General features: G+C 35.9%; 1 protein-coding gene across 1 annotated transcript in view; it reads left to right on the forward strand.

The window, feature by feature from the left end:
- RPS6KC1 (ribosomal protein S6 kinase C1) overlaps positions 1-22644 on the forward strand; it is a 181254-nt gene that overhangs the window by 57152 nt on the left and 101458 nt on the right. Inside the window, 3 exon segments of the mRNA XM_047704503.1 lie at positions 4979-5166; positions 5168-5222; positions 5225-5341. Coding sequence (XP_047560459.1) covers positions 4979-5166; positions 5168-5222; positions 5225-5341 — 360 coding nt within the window.

The raw sequence follows: 22644 nt of genomic DNA on the forward strand, positions 1-22644 counted from the left end.
CATAATTTTTAATAGCTGCAATATTTTCTCAAAGGGATGGGCCATAATCTATTGTTAGGAATTTGTTATTTCCAAATTTTCACTAATTTTTGTGATGGATATTCTCATGTATAGATCATGTATAGATCTTTTATACCTCTTGATCTTGATCTTTTATACCTTTTGATATAAATTGCTGATTTTCTGGGTCAAAGATACAAGAATTTTTTTGCATCTGAAATGTATTGCCAAATTGTCCTCCCGAAAGATTAAATCAGAAGTCTTTTTGCTTCCCTTTGCTTTTCCTAGTTGGACTAGAAAAATTCCTCATCCTAACCTGCTATTTTTTGTTTCCTCACTTTGAAAGATTCTTCATTTAGAATTAGGTAGAATTTGAAAAAGAAACAATTTTAATATTATTATTATTTATTAGTTTGTTTCATTATCTAACTTTCTTCCTAGGTATTTTGATGGTCTTAGTCTTCTGATCTAATTTTATTTAATCATGATTTCCTTTGCTAACAAAATATGATTGGAAAGGTAAGAGAGGAAATAAGACTATGTCACTAGGTTTTTGTGGTCAAAAGCCAAGAAACTGAGTACACATAATTTTACCCCTTTGCCCTTTGGTATTATTCTTGTTAGAAAGGAAAATCAGGCAAAACATGAAACAGTACAATGTGATAGATGATGTGAAGGTTATAGTGACAAGACACCAGAGAGCAGACAAAAGATCTATAACAACATTTCCTTTATTTTATGGTTAGCTGTATAAACCAGAACTTATTTTTCTAAGCTTTGTCTATTTGTTTATTAATATCAATGGACCAGGTTATATAAAACCCCCATTTAAGGAAATAAGTGTACATTGGAATATATAAAGTATTTATAGATCATTTAAAAAAATCTCTTATAAAGTTTATATATTTCTCAGAATGGCGGATAAATAATTTTGTAGACTGCTGTAAAAGATTTTGATTTTGAAAGTAGTCTGTGCAGTTGAAATGTCAGAGAGTGAAGATTTCCACTTGGTCCAGTGAATCTCATCTCAGATTGTGGATTTAATGAAGCCTTTTGCTTTTAGGGAACAAAATGAGTTCTTTATGGGCATTCTAAGGATTTGATTAAAAAAAACCCTGAAAACAGGATATGTTGACAGGGTGCCAAAGTAGTGTCTGAAGCTGATTTGAAATTAGAGTTTAGCTTCCAGTAACATGTTTTTACCCTAACTTATTTTATTTGATATGAAGTAAGCAATTTGAGTCTATAATAAGGGTTGACAAACTATGGCCTGGGGGCCAAATGTGACCTGCCATCTGTTTATATATGACCTACTAGCTAAGAATGGTTTTTACATTTTAAAATAAATGAAAAAATTCAAAAGAATATTATTTTCTTGCATGTGAAAGTTATATGGAATTTAAATTTCAGCATCCGTAAGTAAAGTGTTACTGAAACATAGCCATACTTATTTGTTTACGTATTATTTGTGGCTGCTTTTGTACTATAGTAGCAGAGTTGATTAGTTGTGACATCGCTCAATCATATGGCTCACAAAGCCTAAAATACTCACTCTCTAGCCCTCAGAAGCAAAGTTTGCTGATCCCTGATCTAGAGTTGTGTAGTCTAACCCACCTTTAAGTTGGCTTTGTGTATGTTCCTGAGGGAAAAATTTTCCTTTCAATATATTTTCTTTCCGGAGAAACTTGAAAGTCAATATTAGGTGGTGATACAGACCCCAAACTTAATTTTTACCTAGCTCTGTTGTCAATCTTATTGAATGATACAGATCAGTGGCTCTCAAAGTATGGTCTTCAGATGCCTGGGTATTCTGGAGATCTTTTCAGGGGGTTCCCAAGGCAGACACTATTCTTATAATAGTCTGGGAAATTATTTGCCTTTTTCACTTGGGTTGACATTTGCACTATGATGCCGAAGCAATGTTAGGTGAAACTGCTTACCTGAGCTTGAGGCAGGACCGGGACAGCAGACTGTAGCAGGAATCCTTGCATGTACTTGCAGTAATGCCAGTGCTAATTTTGCCTAAGAATACCCTTGATAAAGCAATAAAAAGTATTAATTTTATCAAATCTCAACCTTGGGTACATGTCTTTTTGATACTTTGTGTGGCAAAATGGAAGTATGCATCAAACACTTCTGCATTTCTGCATACTGAATTGCTGTTGTTGTCCGGAGGAGAAGCACTTGCTTGAGCCATGAACTAGCTGCTTTGCTCTTGGGACACCATTTTCGCTTGAAAGAACCATTGACAGACAAACTCTCATTTTTTTAGTCTTGGGTATTTGGTGACTATTTTTTTCAAAAGCAAACGAAGTGAGCTGACACTTTAGGGAAAACAACTGACTGTATTTGTTGCCATTGGTAAAATGTGAGTTTTCATTTCCAAATTAAAATTTTGGAGAACTTGGTTTTGTTGTTGTTGTTTTTAATCTTTACATCGAAATGACAAACTCTACCGACTGAGCCAGCCAGGTGCCTGAATTTTGAAGAACTCGTATCTGCTACTTTGAGCTTGACAGTTTCACAGTATCTAAAGAAAATATTCTGATGAGATTGATGATGACAGTAACATGTGATGTTGGGGGGAATATTGTGATCATGAATTTTGTCAGTATTTGGAAGAGCAGTTTAATGCAGGGAACCAGTACTTTCAAAATGCCCAGTGTGTGAAGTTACAAACTCAGACATGGATAAAAGAGCCATTTGGTGTGCAAGACAGACCAAATGATTCAAATGTAACAGAAACAGAAATTTCATTGAGAGGAATTTACATTCTACATGGCAACTAAGCTTTAAGAAACTACCACTTGGCAAGTTTTGGTGTAGTATCAAAAAATAATACCTATAAATATTCAAAAAGGCTGTTAAAATACTCACCCCATTTTCATTACGTATCTGTGTCAGATTTTCCTCAAATCTTTTTTTTTTTTTTAAATTTTATTTATTTATTTGACAGAGAGGTCACAAGCAGGCAGAGAGGCAGGCAGAGAGAGAGGAGGAAGCAGGCTCCCTGCTGAGCAGAGAGCCCGATGCGGGGCTCGATCCCAGGACTCCGAGATCATGACCTGAGCCGAAGGCAGCGGCTTAACCCACTGAGCCACCCAGGCGCCCCAGATTTTCCTCAAATCTTTCTACCAAAACAATATGACAATAGATTGAGTACAGGATCTGATGAGAATCTAGTTACCTTCTGTTAAAAAGGTTTAAAACAGTGTCACTTTTTTGTTTTGGAGAATATAGTTTTGTGGGATTTTTTTTGGGTAAGATTTTATTTATTCATTCATATGAGAGATAGAGAGAGCAAGAGCACGTGAGCCAGCAGAGGGAGAGGGAGAAGCAAGCTCCCCACTGAGCAGGGAGCCTGACGTGGAGCTTGATTGATCCCAGGACCCAGAGATCATGACCTGAGCTGACAGTAGATGCTTAACCGACTGAGCCACCAGATGCCCCTACAATAAATTATTATTATTATTGTTATTTTTAAAGATTTTATTTATTTTTCTGAGAAAGGGAGAGAGAGAGAGAGAGCAGGAGCAGTGGGGAGAGGCAGAAGGAGAGGGAGAAGCAGGCACCCCAATGAGCAGGGAGCCTTACATAGGGCTTGATCCCAGGATACTGGGATCATGACCTGAGCTGAAGATAGACGCTTAACATACTGAGCCACCCAGATGCCCCTAGAATAAATTATTATTTTTTAAAAAATAAAAAAAAAGATTTTTATTTATTTATTTGACAGATCACAATAGGCAGAGAGGCAGGCAGAGAGAGAGGAGGAAGCAGGTTCCCTGCAGAGCAGAGAGCCCGATGTGGGGCTCCATCCGAGGACCCTGGGACCATGACCTGAGCCGAAGGCAGAGGCTTGTCAGAAAAAAACGATTATTGTTCATACAAGAGACATGGAGATTTGATTTTTTTAAAAAACCTTTTGTTGGTTAATTGATCCAAGTAAAGGGGGAAGCAGTTTCATGTAATTAAAAGTATAAACCCAACTGAGCCACCCAGGTGCCTCTGGAATAAATTATTTTTAATAAAAATTATTTTAACATGTAATGGGGTTTAGTGTTTAATTAAAAAAAGTTTAGTTTATTTAAATATTGAGATTGGTAAATATTTACAGGTATAATCTACAAAAACAGAAGTTTTTTTGAGGCTCTCAATTATTTTAAGAATGTAAAGGGAGATCTAAGACTTCATATTCATTTACCTTGAAGTCAGTTCTATGAAATGGGAGAAAGAATTTTCATCGCTGAATATTTCAATACCACCTGTTTATTCATTTTCTTTTGGAAAACTAAGAGGTGAATATATAGACCAAAGATCTCTCCAAAAGAGATTGAAACAAAGATTTCTAGAAATTTAGTCCTTAAAAAAAAAAAGACCCACAACTAAATGGCATACATTTTCCAGATATGGATCGTTATCTAAAAGCACACCTCTGTGAGGGTACAGGGTATAATGGTTAAATAATGATTATATAATTGCTATAATAGTTGTAATTGAATGATAAGTCTATTATGCTTTATATGCGTTAACTCTGTTCCTCATTTGAAGTCTTGCATAATAAGTAATATTATTAAGTGACTCACTTTTGGTCACATAGTTAAGTTTTAAGAGTTGAGATCCAAGCACTTGTTTTTGTCTTAACCCTGAAGCTCTTATTCTCTTCCTTTGATCATAATGATGGTGTTACAAGATCTTGTGGTAAAGGCTCTTCTTTTTGACAACAAGACTAGGTAGACTTGCCTTCAGTTTTAGTGCGAAAATTAAGGCAAAGGAGATTGGCCTCTAGAGCTGACATTGAGTGCGGAAATGAGTGAAGGAAGCAGAAACAAATTTCCAGGCACCGATCTCTGTCAGGCAGTGACAGTCTTTCTAATCAACTGGGATACTATGAACAAATGAATCGTCAGCATGATTTGTATTCTTTTTGGCTGATTCTTAATTTAATATCTATTTACTGTTGTGATCGTATTTCTAGGTTTCTCCAGTGACAGTGATCTGGTATCTCTTACCGTTGATGCGGATTCTCTTGCTGAGTTAGATGATGGAATGGCTTCCAGTCAAAATTCTCCCATTAGAACTTTTGGTCTCAATCTCTCTTCGGATCCTTCGGCACTAGGGGCTGTTGCTTCTGACAGCGAACAGAACAAACCAGAAGAAGAACGGGGAAAGTCGCAGCCTCTTTCCTGGCAGTTTAAAATCCAAGCTTGGCAAGAGAGATTATTGGAGAAAGCAGGAGAATTAATAAAGCTGGCTTTAAAAAAAGAAGAAGAAGAGGACTACGAAGCTGCTTCCAATTTTTATAGGAAAGGAGTTGATTTACTCCTAGAAGGTGTTCAAGGTATAATTTTATCTGTATTAATATGTTTTGAATGTTTTTATATTTATATTTTATATATTTTAATATTTATGTATATATTTTATATCTAGAAAGAAAAGTGTATATATAAAAATTATACCTTGTGTATAATCCTCTAAAAATAAGACTGAAAATGAGAAATTACTGAAGATTAAATGACCTACATTTTGGGGGAGCCTGGGTGGCTCAGTCAGTTAAGCATTTGGCTCTTGATTTTGGCTCAGGTCGTGATTTCAGGGATGTGAAATTGAGCCCCACATTTGGCTTTGTGCTGGGCATGGAGCCTGCTTAGGATTCTCTCTCTCCTTCTCCCCTGTCCCAGCTCTGCTCATGTGCGTTCTCTCCCCCGCCGCCCCCCAAAAAGCCTACAGTTGGGTTTATACTTTTAATTACATGAAACTGCTTCACCCTTTACTTGCATCAATTAACCAACAAAAGGTTTTAAAAAAAAATCAAATCTCCATGTCTCTTGTATGAACAATAATCGTTTTTTTCTGACATGGCTAGTGTTCACCGGCCTTCATCTCTCAGGTACTCACAAAGATTCTTTAGTGCATTTACTCCTTTTTAAAAAAAGATTTTATTTATTTATTTGATAGAAAGACAGACAGACAGACAGTGAGAGAGGGAACACAAGCAGGAGAGGGAAAAGCAGGCTTCCTGCTGAGCAGGGAGCCTGAGGCGGTGCTTGGCCATAACCTGAGCCCAAGTCAGATGCTTAACGACTGAACCATCCAGGCACCCTTAGTGCATTAGTGCATTTACTCTTGCTGGCCTGAAGAGAGGAGATGAAATGTAAAGGTTCTTGATATGCCTACTATTCTGTTCTTTGTTAGTTGTCATAATTTTCAGCTAATTACTGGGTGTCGTGGGAGCTGATTGTTTTTGAATGTCGTAAGTAGGACTTGCCTTTTTTAAGCATCAGATTTTTGTTTTAGTCCATTTGTCTTTTCCTTATGGAAAGAGTGTGAAGCATAACGCAGTTAGTCACGTGACTTTCTGGACACAATAATCAAAGGTTGATAAGACCTTCTTCCAGTGGTTTGCTTTTCAGGAAATCGTCATTTTTACTGTTGTTCTGTGAACTTTGACTTGTTAGTGCCATTCAAAGGACCATAGTCTCCTGTAGCACTGACACTTATTTACTACAGTACTTCCCCCCTCACTTTGCTTTGTGTCCTGTCCAGAGTTTTCTTTTTTATTAGAGGATGAACTTTCAGTCTTCTAACATGGTATGAGATGAATATTTGGCTGCATGGACTGAAGAGGGAGTGAGTGTAGTGGTATCTGTGCTTTTTAATCAGAATTTTGACTAATTTTCTGGTTTTTAGCCCTTACTTTGATTTCCACAGCTACCCAGTGCTACCAATTCCCAAACTTCGGGAGAGATTTACAGTGTCATATAAGTCAGGCAGCTTTCTTGAGCTTCCTGAGTCAATAACCTCTCATCCATCTGTTTTCTAGCTTGTGAAATGTTGCTGCAGTCTTCTCTCTTAATCTCTTTGTCCTTTTGGGCTTTTGCCTTAAAAATAATTCTTTTAGTGCCCTGTAATGGAGTTTCAGGAGGGAACATTTCTCATGGTTTGACTGATACGTCATTTTGATAGAATTTTTTGTTTCTCAAGTAGTATCATAGTCAGTTAGGGTTTTTTATTTGCCTGTAGAGCGTTCTAGTCTTTAGAGATGTACACCTTTTTCTTGTCTTTTTTTTTTTTTTTTTTTTTTTTTTGGTTCTTTGTCTTAACTCTAATTTTGGATTGGGAATTTAAAATCGGGATGAGTTGCAGTTAGCTCTGATATTTTCCCTTTTCTTTTTAGATAATTTTGTGCTGGAAAATCACTAGTGTTTAAGTGACATGGATACATCGGTGTGATATTTTTCTGTTGAAAAGTTATTTGCATTTAAACTTAGAGCACTTCATAATGTTACCACTTGATGGCACCAGAAAAATAAAAATCGTTGCTTCAAAATGAGAATTTCCGATGGCTTTCAGCAATACAGAATAATGTCATTTAGTTAGTTACTTTGTGATATGATGGTGAATTATTTCTCACTAGGACTTGATACCAAATCTACTAGATCTCTCTCTCAAGAATGTTATCATTTAAAACATGTTTTTTCCCATTTAACATATGCTTGTCTTTCTGAAACCACAGTATCCATTCTTGTCGTGGATGGTTTTTGTTGTTAATGTGCCATCAAATCCAAAACATTATACTCGACTAATTGCTTTTAGCATTTTATTGCTTATTTATAATGTGATCAATTTTTCATACAAACTGCGGAACCATAGTCACAGAATTCTAATTTTTAACCAGTGTGTAAAATAACCTTTGTTTTAGACCTTATAGCTGTGTGTCAAATGTAATGTCAGGCAGTGTTTTGGGTACTTTTAAAAGTGTACCAGTCACCACCTAACAGATGTATGGACATTATTGGTTTAACCGCCCCCCACCCCCTGTTTTATTGAGCTATAATTGACATTAACATAGTACTAAAGGTACAGCATGATTTGATACATGTCTATATTGCGAAATGATTACCATAATAAGTTTAGTTAATATCCTTCCCCCCACGTAGTTATAAGTCTTTTTTTTCCTTGCAATGGGAGCTTTTAAGATCTACTCTTTTATCAACTTTCAAATATATGATGCAGTATTTTTAAAACTCATTATCTTATAAGTGGAAGTTCATGCCTTTTGACTGCCTTCACCCATTTTACCCACCCCCATCCCTGCCTCTGGTAACCACCAATCTCTTCTATGAGTTTGGTTCTTTATAGATTCTACACATAAATGAGATAATTTAGTATTTGTTGCTCTGATGTATTTTACTTAGCATAATGACCTCAAGGTCCATTCTTGTGTCTGATGGCAGGATTTCCTTCTTTTTTATGCCTAATAATATTTGTGTGTATGTGTGTGTGTACACATATCACATTTTCTTTATCCATTCAATCATTAGTGGGTACTTAGGTTGTTTTCATGTCTTCACTATTGTAAATAATGCTGAAATCAATGAGAGTGCAGGTACCTCTCTGAGATAGTGATTTTGTTTCCTTATACCTAGAAATGGAATTGCTGGATCATAGCATAGTTCTATTTTTAATTTTTTGAGGAGCCTTGATTCCGGTTTTTTAGTGACTGCACCAATTTCTATTCCCTACAGCAGTGTATAAGAGTTCTCTTTTTTCCATGTCATGCACAACACTTGTTATCTGTTATCTTTTTTTTTTAAGATTTTATTTATTTATTTGACAGACAGAGATCACAAGTAGGCAGAGAGGCAGGCAGAGAGAGAGGGGGAAGCAGGCTCCCTGCCGAGCAGAGAGCCCTATGTGGGGCTTGATCCCAGGACCCTGGGATCATGACCTGAGCCAAAGGCAGAGGCTTTTTTTTTTTTTTTTCATATTTTTAAAAGATTTTATTTATTCATTTGACACAGAGAGAGAGAAGCAAGAGAGGGAATACAAGCAGAGAAAGTGGGAGAGGGAGAAGCAGACTTCCCGCTGAGCAGGGAGCCCCCGATGGCTCCATCCCAGGCCTCTGGGATCATGACTTGAGCTGAAGGTAGATGCTTAACCGACTGAGCCACCCACATGCCCCAAGGCAGAGGCTTTAACCCACTGAGCCACCCAGGTGCCCCATCTGTTATCTTTTTGTTGATAGACATCCTGACAGGTGTGAGGTAATATCTAATTGTGGTTTTGATTTGTAGTTCCGTGATGATGAGTGTTGTTAAGTACCTTTTCATGTACTTGTTTGGCATTTTTATATCTTGAGAAAATATCTTTTCAGTTCCTTTGCTCATTTTTTAATCAAATTGTTTAGGGGTTTTTTGTTATTAGATTTTGTGTTCTTTATATATTTTGGATATTAACCTCTTGTCAAATATATGATTTGCAACTATTTTCTCCTAGTTGGTAGATTGCCTTTTCATTTCGTTGATGGTTTCCTTTGCTGTGTAAAATGTTTATAGTTCAATGTAGTTCCACTTGTTTATTTTTGCTTTTGATGCCTTTGCTTTTGGTGTCAAATCCAAAAAATCATGCCAAGAAAGCTTACTCCCCCTGTTTTTTCCCCTAGGATTTTGTGGTTTCAGGTCTTATGTTCAGGTCTTTAATCTATTTTGAGTTAATTTTTGTGTGTGGCATGAGATAGGAGTTTACTGTTATTGTTTTGCATGTAGCTGTTTATTTTTGTTGATATTTTGTTATTTTTGTCAATTCCATTTGTTGAAGAGACTGTTCTCCATTTATTGAAGAGACCTAGTATATATGTAAGGTTTTATTTCTGTGCTCTCTATTTTATCCCATTGATCTATGTGTCCAGTACCATACTGGTTTGATTACTGTAGCTTTGTAATATAGTTTGAAATCAGGAAATGTGATGCCTCCAGCTTCATTCTTTATTCAGAGGGTTTCTTTGGCTATTTGGGGTCTTTTAGGGTTCCATACAAATTTTAGGATTTTTTTTTCTACTTTTTGAAAAATGTCATTGGAATTTTGATAGGGATTGCATTGAATCTATAGATAACATTGGGTATTATGGACATTTCAACAATATTAATTCTTTTAATCCATGAGCATGGAATATTTTTGTTTATTTTTGTCTTCAATTTCTCTTATTTATGATTTTTAACAGATTTCATCTGTTATTCTAACAGTTTTTTGGTGGAGTCTTTAGGATTTTCTATATATAATAGCATGCTATCTGCAAATAGAAACAGTTTTACTTCTTCCTTTCTGATTTGGATGACTTTTATTTCTTTTTCTTGTCTGATTGCTCTGACAAGGTCTTCTAATACTATGTTGAATCAAGTGGTGAGAATGGGCTCATTGTCTTGTTTCTGATCTTAGAAGAAGAGCTTTCAGCAAATCACCATTGAAGTAATGTTGACTATGATGAATTTATTCTTTAATTTGTGAGGAAATTGGGGGCTCTAGCTTATGACCTGACTTGACATGTATGAGTAGAAGAGGTGTTTTCTTAGGGGAAGTTTGCTTTAGTGTAGTAAAGCTGTTATTGAAACATCACTATAACCAGTAATACCTCTGCATCATTTTAATTAACTCTTGCTATGAGAGTGGTTGCCTGTGGGGGAAAAAAGAAAATAGAATTGTTATCTGTGACCTTGGTTTAGTTTGATAATACTTTATAATAAAATCATTATTTCTGGATATCTGATAATCCAGAGAAAATGATTTTTCAGAGCTTAAGTAGGGATGCTTTTTACAGGGCTCTTATGATTTGGCAAATTTTGTTATTCTAAATACTAACTATTCATTCTAACTATAAACTATTCATCCTAAAGGAGTTTATCTGGGTTGTTTGTAGATCTGATAAAGATGGCTTGATGTTTTTCTTACTTAACTGGTGTTTACACAGCTGAGACTAGAGGCAGAACACAATAGCAGCAGTTCTATTTGCCCATCCTGCAGAGAAGAAGTATACCCCGATAGTGGTAACTTTGAATTCTCCTTTTGAACCTGACACCTCACTTGCTTCTTCAATCTAGGAATGGCTCTAGAAATTGAGGTACCTTCTGCTCTTTTACGTCACCAGCTCTCAATGTATTTAAGACAGAAAATCCAAAAATCAAGATTGAAGGAATCAACTTGAATCTTTGAAGAGAATGTTTCTAATACATACCCTTTCACTTCTTTCTTTCTTATATATTTCTGCAATGGCCTGATATGATTAATCTGTATTCTTGGTGTGGGTTTATTAGAATAATTGTGAGAATGTAGAGTGGCAAATGGATGACTTAAAGGTATTAATAAAATATTTAAATAACATTGATTTATTGTCTATTATATGCCTGTCACTGTACAGGGGTTTTTCTTAACATTATATTTAACCCTCAGAACTAACCTATAATCTGAGCTATGGCAGGTCATACTGGGCTTTGTCTAAGGACACTGAAATTTAGAGGGTGCAAACATTTAATGTAATGATTCTAGAAGCTTGGCACCTAGTTAGCAAGAATAATTATTTAAAACAGGAAGCTACCAGATGGTGAGCATTGTTAGTAACACCCATCTGTGGACTACATTATGAATTACAGAGTTGATTGGAGAACTGGTTTTGTTTAGTTTGTTCTAGGTGCCAAAATTTCTGGTTTATTGTGTTAGTAAGGTAGATACTATAATCCCCATTTTATAGGTAGAGAAAATTAAGACTTGTATAAAGTAAACAATTTGGTCCACAACACAAGCCACTAAGAGTTTTGGCCAAGATTTAAATCTGGATTTTTCTGAGTTAAAGTCTTGTCTTGTTTCCACTGTGCCATGTTACTTCTCATACATTTCTTCCCTAATCAGAGTAGCTTTTTAAAATGAGGAAGAAACTAGTCTTCAGAGAGTATCAACATTTTTAAACTTTATTTTGATAATCATTCTTTTCCCTCCCATTTGTTTATTTGCTCATTCAGCCGTCTATCCATTCAGTTGAGCTTTCAACAAGCTTTTGTTAGTAGTATGTACTAGGTATTGTGATAGTGATTATAGAATGGTTTTTAAATAAAAATATAGAATTGAATGATGACCCTTCAAAATAAGATCTGCTCTGTTTCTGTTTAAATCTTCTGCATACATTATAAATCTCACATTGAAAAGCATTCCTGAATGTTGTTGATACCTGAGTTTTCTTTGATTGTCTCGATATTTTTGACCAGTGAGACTATTTCTGATGTTACTACTCAGCTAAGAGATGCAGACAATCTTCTGCAATTTTCATCCTAGTAGATGGTATAATGAGCAATACAAAGCCATTTTTCTTAGTTTACACCATCCTTGTCCTAAGAGATGTCCAGACTTACTTTTAAAACGGTGACCTTGTATGTTGAGGTACTACATCATTCTGGGTCTCTTACTGGGTCTTGACTATTTTTTTCCCCTTTCCACAATGAGGAATAGAATTCCTGGGGAGACCACAAACCCACATATATTTCTAGGTTTCTTTGAGTCACTTAGACTAGCTTAAAATTGTAGGGTTGGTTCTAGAATGTGTCCAGGCTCTATGAATATGGTGTGTGTGTGCATTCATAATGATATATACTCAAATACTGTAAAAGGTAATTTGGGTTATCGATTTATTGCTTTGAATAAAAATGACTCAAGTATTAAGAAACCCAAGTATAACCTTGTTTGATTTAGAATGAATGGATATATGGGAAAGGTAGTAGTAAATTTGTGTTTGATAAAGGGAAGCAAGTCACATGATTTCTTATTGCTGAATTTCAGAAGTGAAAATATATAACTTTAAAATTAAAATTTATTTGAATTGTTTATTGTGTTTGTTAACTCTGAAGACATTATGAAAATATTGTCCAGCCCATTTACCTTTAGGGACTGCCCACTTCACTGCAAAGTATGATATAGTGTGAGTCTAACAACACCAAAAGCTGTAATCTCATTTTATTTATTTATTTTTTAAAGATTTTATTTATTTTGAGAGAGAGAGGGAGGGAGAGCATGAGCAGGGGGAGGGACAGAGGGAACAGCAGACTTCCCGCTGAGTGGGAAGCCCAAGGCAGGGCTCCATCTAGTATTCCCGGATCTTGACCAGAGCTGTCAGCAGTAGCTTAACTAACTAAGCCGCCCAGGTGCTCCCAAAATCTGTAATTTTAATAGGCAGTGGTGGTGTAATCATATTGTTTACTAATGCATTAGCTTCTCTCTGTTTTGATTTATGATCCTCTTTGAGAAGTTTGTTCTTTTTCAATATTATTTTGATTTTTTGGTCCCCTTACAACTCTATAAACATTGAAAATCACCTTTTATTTATTTTCAATAAAAATTAGAAGGAATTTTAGTTTCCAAGTCTTTTGAGAAAGCATAATTAATGTAGCCCAAATCAGAAGCTCTAACTAATCAATTTAGCAACAACGCAAAGTAATTTTGTTACATAAATTAACCCATTTCTTATAGGATAGCAATGTTTCGGATGGTGGAGCTTCTGCTGGTCTTTCAGCTCCTCAGTCTTCTGATGCAAACTTTGCTGTGATGGCAGAAGTGGTGCTCTAGGTCCATGCACCACTGGGTACCGTTTTTATGGAGGAGCCCCACAGCTCGTCATTTCATCTTAGTTTTGCCACAGAAGGAGCACGTGTACTTGGCATGCTGGCTTATTTCAATCTTCTTCACCATTTTCCTGAGGGAGGCATCATAATGGGTCCTGTATTTACCCAAGATTCTTACCTTCGTGGTGCATTTAGACATGTCTCTGCAAACTACGTCTAAGCCCAAGGAGAGCTGAAAAATCACCTTTTAAAAAAGAGTTATAGTTGGTATTTTCTTTATTATTATTTTTCTTTTGCTTTTAGAAAGTCAGTTTTTCTGTTTCTGCAAAAAAGACTGTTGGAATTTTGATAGAGATTGCATTAGATTTGTAAATAAATTTGGGAAGTATTGTCATCTTAAAAATGTCTTCTAATCCATGAACATAGGATGTCTTTCCATTTATTTAGATCCTCTTTAATTTCCTTCAGCAGTGTTTGGTAATTTTCAATGTATGCCTTTTACCTCCTTGGTTAAATCTGTTTCTAGGTATTTATTCTTTTGATTATTACTAGAATTAGAATTGTTTCATTAATTTTCTTTTTGGATTGTTCATTCCTGGTGTGTAAAAACACTGATTTTTGTGTTTTTATCTTTGTATGTGGCAACTTGCTGAATTCATTTATTAACTGTAGTAGTTTTTTGGCGGATTCTTTGAGATTTCTGTAAGATTATGTTCTCTGAAATAGTTTTACTTGTTTCTTTTCAATTTGAATGCCTTTTGATCTCTTTTGCTTGCATAATACTCTGGTTTGGACTACCATTGAAATGTTTAATAGCTCCAGTAAAAGCCTGCGTCACAGGCCTTCACCTTGTTTTTCAGGTTACTTACTCATCCCTGCAAAGGAGATGAGGCATCTTGGCTCCTTCTGGAATTTAGGGAGAAAGGTTTCCATCTTTATCATTGAGTATGATATATATTTTTAAAAGATGTATTTATTTGAGAGAGAAAGAGAGAGCCTGAATGGGGGAGGAGCAAAAAGGAGAGGGAGAGAGAATCGCAAGCAGAGCGTGGAGCTGCATCTCACGACCCTGAGATCATGACCTGTGCTGAAACCAAGGGTCTGATGCTTAACTGACTGAGCTACCCAGGCGCCCCTCCATTGAGTATGATACGATGTTAGTTGTTAGTTTTTCGTAGATGCCCTGTATCATGTTAAAGATGTTTCTGTCTATTCCTAGTTTTCTGCATGGTTTTATTATGAAAGAGTGTTAGATTCTGTTAAATGCTTTTTCTTCTTCAGTTGAAATGATTATGTGTCCCCGCCTTCATTCTGTTAATATGGTATATTACATTGATTTTCTTTACATTGAGCCACCTTTGCATTCCTGGGATAAATCCCACATGCCACAGAGATTTTTATCTTATATTTAAACCTAATTATGCTTTAATTAACTCTTGACTACTCGGTTCATCGCTGTAATATAGTTGGAAAGATAGGGTGCTCACTGAAGTAGGAACCTGCTTGTCCATCTTAATCTGTAAATTGCAATTTTACTTTTCAAAGAGCAGTACAAAACAAATTCAGAATTTTTTTAATGAAAGCTTTCCACAGCCATTTTTGTTTTAAAGACTTTATTTGTTTATTTGAGAGAGAGAAAGAGTGCACAGAGGGAGAAACAGACACCTCACTGAGCAGGGAGCCCAATGCAGGTCTTGATCCCAGGACACTGGGATCATGACCTGAGTGGAAGATAGATGCCTAACCAACTGAGCCACCCAGGTGCCCCGCCTTTTCTGTTTTAAAATAAAACATGTGCTCTTCCCTATAATTCAATAAATTGCCTCAGTTGAGGAATTATTAGATCTTAACTGTTTTGAAACTTGCTAGAAGAAAGCATTTTAAAACAGTAAAACTCAGATTTTAAAAATAGAGAATTGAAAGTAATTATATGCCACCTACTCTGTTTTCCCGTCCCCATCATTACCCTGCCTTTTTTTTTTTTTTTTTCCTTTCTCTAATTATCTAGGAAGTGTCTGTAACAGGGAAAAGCACCACTAAATGCAGTGCTCTCAGAAGAAACGGTATCATAGATTCAGGGAGAAGGTACTATAGACTGAATGTGACTTTCCAAAATTCATATTGAAAACTAATCCCTAGTGTGATGGTAGGTATATTTGGAGGTGGGGCCTTTGGGAGATGATTAGGCCTTGAGGCTTCTGCCTTCATGAATGGGATTAGTGCCCATTAAAGACCTCAGAGAGCACCTTTGTTCCTTTCACCATGTGAGGGCACAGTGAGACTAGCCATCGATGAATGAGGAAGCCAGCACCAGATTGCTCTTGGCCTTTGAGCCTCTGGAACTGTGAGAAATAAATTTCTGTTTATAAGTTCCATGGTATTCTGTTCTTGCAGCCAGAATGGACTAAGAAAAGATTCTCTGGTTGTGATGTTCACAGATGAAGAGAGAGTTGCTTTTTAAATTATCCTCTACTCAGATCAGTCCTTTCAAATTTTGTGTTATACTGGACTCTTTCAGTTACACATTAACAGAACCAACTCAAAGAAGCTCACATAGAAAGTGTTTTAGCCCACATAAATGAGTAGTTACATATGGCTAAATTCAGGTGCTTGAGAAGTGTCACGTGGTTTCTCTGCCTGTTTGCTTATTTTTATACATGGCCTTTTCTTTCAGTCCCCTTTCTCTGATTTGCATTTATTTCCAGGTGGTGTGAAAGATAACCCCCAGCAGCTATAGGTTGATAGAGGCTTTTTCCTCTGAGTTCTAGAGGAAGAGGGTGTTTTCCCCCTAGCTCCTGTAAAAGCATGGGTCACATTCCTTCACCTTGTTTTTCTAGCAGGGGAATAACCTAATTAGGTATAGGTTATTTACCCATCCCTCCAGAGGTGGCCAGAACTATCCCTAATGAACCACATGAACTGATCAACATAGCTCTACAGTTTGAGGGGAGTGGAGCAAAATGAGAAAGGATTATTAGGCAGAAACAAAATAGAATTAAAATGTCATCCTCTGCTTACCCTTCCTAACCCCTCACTGACTCTTAATGTGCTTTTTCCAAACCCTGACATGGTTTATATGATTTCTCATGTATGTTCCCTAGATTCTGTAGGGAACAAGCATATCTATTTTGTTTTTACTTTTAATTGAATATGCAGGAAAGTACGTATTGTAACTATACAGCTTGATATATTTTCACACGTGGAACACACTTACGTTACTGGTCCTTGGATTAACAAGTAGAACTTGACCAGCACTCTTGAAGCTTCATTCTTTTCCTTCCCAATTAATGCCTCTCCGAAGGTGATTGCTGTCCTGATCTCTAACAGCACTGATGGCACGAGTTCTGCCTTTTTGTATTCTTACTTCTTGTGAGCGTATGATTCCAGTTTATGTCCTCTTCTGTCCGTTCACCCCTCTTCTGTGTACTTTTTTTATGGATGAGGATGGGGGAGTGGTTGGTGTTTCTCCTTTGTTTTATAGGCTCCTTACCTTTCTCCTCTCATTTCCATTATTCTCTGCACCCCTTTCCTGTTACCTCATACCCTTTTCTATATAAGGTCTCTTTCTTCCCCAGAAGGAAAGCTTTACTAAGGCTCTCATGTTTGGTTAGACTCACACTCAAGTCTTTCTTTATTATGTATAGCCTGTATTTTCTTTTTTTTTTTAAATGTTTTCTTTTTTTTTAAAGATTTTTATTTATTTATTTGACAGAGAGATCACAAGCAGGCAGAGAGGCAGGCAGAGAGAGAGGAGGAAGCAGGCTCCCTGCTGAGCAGAGAGCCCGATGCGGGGCTCGATCCCAGGACTCTGAGATCATGACCTGAGCCGAAGGCAGCGGCTTAACCCACTGAGCCACCCAGGCGCCCCAAGCCTGTGTTTTCAAACTACCAAGTCCCAGTTTATGTTTTATATTTTGGTATTTAATTGGACTTTCTCTTTCTGGGGGTGTTTATGTTTTGTTTTGTTTTTCTTCTGTTCTTTAAGCCCTGTGTATCCCATGTACTTTTTAGGGGTTCTGCTGTTAAGCTCTTTCTCCTCTGGTTTCTACCTTCACGGGCCTGCAATAGTGGGGCCCTTGGAACTCTGTTGTAATTTAGTTTATTTCTCTATTTACAGATAGTATGAAGGTTATGGTATTCTTAGCAATGCTCAAGGTGTGGGTCATATGTGCTTGTATTTATTCCCCCAGTTTTTTCATTTGTTTTGTTTTTCGGTTTTGAAAGACGATGTGGGGAGATTTGAAATTGGGTGGCTGTCATTAGCCTCCAGATTTGAGATTCCATGCCTACTGTTTTTTTAAATATTCAGTAACCTTTACACTCTTGAAATAAACCTACTTGATTGCAATGTATCTTTTTATATATATTACTGGACTTGGTTGCTAAGATGTATGTGTGTGTTTTTATTTTTCATAGTTATTGTCTTGTCTATATATACATGTATATCCCCCTCACACACATATAACAAACATATTTATTGAATTAAAAGTAAATATGGACATCATGGCTTTGACCCTTATGTAATAAACATTTCCAGAAAATAAGGTCATTCTTTTACAGATCCGTAATGTAGGTTATCATAGTTAACAAATTTAAGAACAAGTCTAGGGAAAGGGTTTTAATACTGGGTTTAATTTCTTTTCTCGATATCCAACTGTTATAATTGTATATATTTCTTCTTTTATCAACTTAGTGGTAATTTGTATTTTTCAAAGAATTTGTTTCATACCAATGGTCAAATTAATTTTTTTCTCTGCTTCTTTGCTTTATTATTCTTACTGAGATAAAATTGGCATATAACATTAGTTTTAGGTGTATAACATAATGATTTGATATATTTATATACTGCAAAATGACCACAGTAAGTCTTGTTAACATCTGTCACCATACAATTAACAAATTTTTTTTTTTGCGATCAGAACTTTTAAGATATATTCTCTACACCACTTTCAAACACACAATGCAGTATTATTAACTACTGATACTAGGTTGTATATTATATCCCTTGGATTTATTTAGTTTATAACTGGAAGTAGTTTGTACTTTTTGATCCCCTTCATGCCTATTTACCTAATGCCTATTTGCCATGCCCTTGCCTCTGGCAACCACAAGTATGTTCTCTGTGGCTGTGAGTGGTTTTTTTTTTTTTAATTGTAAATATAAATGAGATCACACAGTTTTTTTTTGTTTTTTTTTTTTAAAGATTTTATTTATTTATTTGACAGAAATCACAAGTAGGCAGAGAGGCAGGCAGAGAGAGAGGAGGAAGCAGGCTCCCTGCTGAGCAGAAAGCCCGATGTGGGGCTCGAACCCAGGACCTGGGATCATGACCTGAGCTGAAGGCAGCGGCTTACCCCACTGAGCCACCCAGGCGACCCCGAGATCACACAGTTTTTATCTTTTTCTGTATAACTTATTTCACTTAGCATAATGCCTTCAAGGTTCATCCATATTGTTGCAAGTGGCAGGATTCCCTTTTTTATAGCTGAATAATATTCCTTTGTATGTGGTGTGTGTGTGTGTGTGTGTGTGTGTGTGTGTGTACATACCACATTTTCTTTATTCATTCATCCATTGATGGACACTTTGGTTGTTTCTATTTTTTTGCTATTGTAAATAATGCTACAGTGAACATGGGGTTGCAGATATCTTTTTAAGTGTTTTCGTTTTCTCTGGATAAATACCTGGAAGTGGAATTGCTGGAACATACAGTAGTTCTATTTTTAATTTTTTGAGGCGCCCCAATTTATATTATATATATTATATATATATTGCATATTTATAGTTAGCTGCACCAATTCATATTCCCACCATCAATGTGCAGGGGCTTCCGGTTCTCCACATCCTTTGAAATCCAATTATCTGTTGTCTTTTTGATAACAGTCACTCTAACAGGTGTGAGGTGATTTCTCATCGTTGTTTTGATTTGCATTTTCTGATGATTAGTGATATGGAGCATCTTTTCATGTATCTATTTGGCCATTAGTATGTCTTTGGAAAAATGTCTATTTAGATTCTGTGCATTTTTAATCTTTTTTTGTTGTTGTTAATGAGTTGGATGAGCACCTTAAATATTTTGGATATTAATCCGTTTTTTGGATATATGGTTTGCAAATATTTTCTCTCATTTGGTAGGTTTACCTTTTCGTTTTGTTGGTGGTTTCCTTTGCTGTGCAGAAGCTTTTTAGTTTGATGTCTCACTTGTTTATTTTTTACTTTTGTTGCCTTTGCTTTTGGCACAAACCCTCAAAATTTATTGATTGTAGAATTATTTATAGCATCCTTTTGTCTTTTTGATGCCTGTTGAATTTTTCCTGATGTTGGTAACTTATTTTATTTTCCTAATCAGCATATTAAGGATTTACTAGTTTGATTAATGTTAGCATATTTATTTATACTATTGTAACTTTTCTATTTTATGGATTTCTGTTTATTTTCTTCCTACTTAACTTTAGGTCTGATTTTACTTTTTGAATTAGGGGTTTACGTATTTGACTTTTGGCTTTTGTTTTCCTCTTTTTTTATATGTTTAAGGTTATGAATTTCCCACTAAGTACTGCTTTAGCTACATTCCATAGGTTTAGATATGTCCTATCTTCATTGTTATCAGTTCAAGATATTGTTTTTATCCTGTTAGTTTTCTGTTGCTGCTATAACGAATTACCATAAATTTGCAACACAAATTTATTATTTTGTACAACAGTTTATTATTTTCTACAAACTTTTGTGGGTTAGGAATTTGACCTGAATCTCACTGGACAGGTATGGGCAGGACTATATTCCTTTCCAGGGACTTCAGGGGAAAATCTGTTTCCTTGTTTTTTCCAGCTTCTAGAGCCTGCCTGCATGCCTGCCTTCATCTTGTAAATCAGCAGTGTTAAATCCCTTTGACCATTCTTGCCTAATTTCATCTCACCCTGATTCTGAGCAAGGAAAGTTTACTTGATTTTAAGGACCAACATGATTTGGTTGGGCCTACACTGATAATCCAGCATAATTGCTGTGTCTCAAGATTCTTAACCTTAATCACATTTGTAAAGTCACGTTAGCCAAGTTAAGTAATTTATTTACAGGTTCCTGGGTTTAGGACATAGCCTTTTTTTAGGGGTTCATTAGTCTGTCTACTGTACATGTCAATTACTTCTAAGTAATTATTTCTAAGCATCATAAACTACTACTAATTTTCCCAGCAACTAGAGTTTTCTGGTTCTCTTCTTGTTGCTGATTTATAGCTTAATTCCATGGTGTTCAAAGAATTTGAATGATTTCAGTTTTTTAAAATTTGTGAGGTTTTCTTTTACGGTCAAGCACCCTGCTGATTAAATGCAATCATTTAAATAGCACCTTGAATGGGAATACTTGCTACATTCAAAAATTGAGGACTTCATGATAGTTTGTATTACATGGATGTCTTCTGTTTGTAGGATATTATCTTATAGTAGTCTCTGTCTTTTTTGGGGTAGTTAGCCAATCATACAGAATAGTCATTCTGTATTACTGAATAGTCATAACTACCTTTGACTAAATTGATTTTTAATTCATATAAGATACTATTAAATTATTCTGATTAATGGAAACACTATATTTTATTGGTGAGTGGAAAGCTCACAAATACAGTCAAATTGTGTTATAAAAGAACTTACCTTGAGTCCAGATCAGTGATAACTCATTCCCCTACAAAAGAAAAGTACACAAAAGGGCAGTAAAGAACAGAGTTGAGTACTCAGGACAATAAAAGCAGAGATTAGAGAAAGAAACTCCAACTTGAATTTTTGTTGTAGTTGATGGTTTGTTATTTGCGGGGATAGGGGACAGTGCTCTGACTTGTACTATTAATGAAAGGCCCATCTTTGCCCAAGCAACAAGAAGCAAGATTAGAAGGAATAAATTATAAGAGGCATAGATGTAACATCAGTACATGGTAATAATCCTTTTAAATAAAGTGATCCAGTAGAATTTGCACTGTGTGATCTAGAAAGTCAGGTCAGTTTTGTTCTATTCACAAAACTCTAACGGATGACTCACTAAAATCAGTAAACACTTATAAGTTATTGAGGAGGGGAATGAGTGGTAAATAAACAATTTAAAAGTGCCATTATTTTTTACTTTCCTCCATTTTTCTCTTTAGCATCTCTCAGCTATCTTCCATTTCTCTATTTATCTTAGTTTTCATGATCCATCATTTCACAAAGTCTTTTGGCAGATACCTTAATCCCCCTTCTGATCTTTTATCACATTTACCTGGCAAAACTCCAGCCCTGGATTAATTTATCTAATTTGTTTTGGAGTATCCATGTTTCCATTATTTCTGGCTGACAGAGGCAGACAACTGGGCAACTGAGTGCTATTGGAAGAAACCACACCCTCTGGACAGATTGGTAACTAAAATGGATTCATTGTTATTAATCTTAACTGGATTCTCAGTAATGTTTCTTTTTTTTATTAACTTATAATGTATTACTTGCTTCAGGGATACAAGTCTGTGAGTCATCAGTCTTAAATAATTCATAGCACTCACCATAGCACATACCCTCCCCACTGTCCATCCTCCAGCCACCCTATCCCTCCCCCCACACCTCCCAGCAACCTTCAGTTTGTTTCCTGAGATTAAGAGTCTCTTATGGTTTGTCTCCCTCCCCAGCCCCATCTTGTTTCATTTTTTCCCTCCCTACCCTTCGTGACCCTCCTGCTCTGCTCTCAAATTCCTCACATCAGAGAGATATATGATAATTGTCTTTCTCTGATTGATTTATTCCACTTAGCATAATAACCTCTAGTTCCATCCACGTCATTGCAAATGGCAAAATTTTGGGGTTTTTTGATGGCTGCATTGTATTCCTGTGTGTGTGTGTGTGTGTGTGTGTGTGTGTGTGTGTATCATACCTTATTTATCCTTTCATCTGTTGATGGACATCTATGTTCCTTCCATAGTTTGGCTATTATGGACGTTGCTGCTATAAACATGTTTCTTATTCTTAATGTTCTTTTGTTAACTTACAAATATATATACACACAAAATTTTCAGTAACTATTTCATACAACCTTTGCTTTCCTAAATTGTCTGTTATTCCAATTACACTGTGCTTTTCTTAGTTTTCTAATTCTTACGTTAACCTTTTAAAGTCTACTTTGCCAGCTCCTTCTTCTCCACTTGACCTTTTTTTTTTTTAAATTTTTTTTAAAGATTCTATTTATTTATTTGACAGACAGAGATCACAAGTAGGCAGAGAGGCAGGCAGAGAGAGAGGAAGGGAAGCAGGCT

Source organism: Lutra lutra, chromosome 15, assembly GCF_902655055.1.
Source record: "Lutra lutra chromosome 15, mLutLut1.2, whole genome shotgun sequence".
Lineage (NCBI taxonomy): Eukaryota > Metazoa > Chordata > Mammalia > Carnivora > Mustelidae > Lutra > Lutra lutra.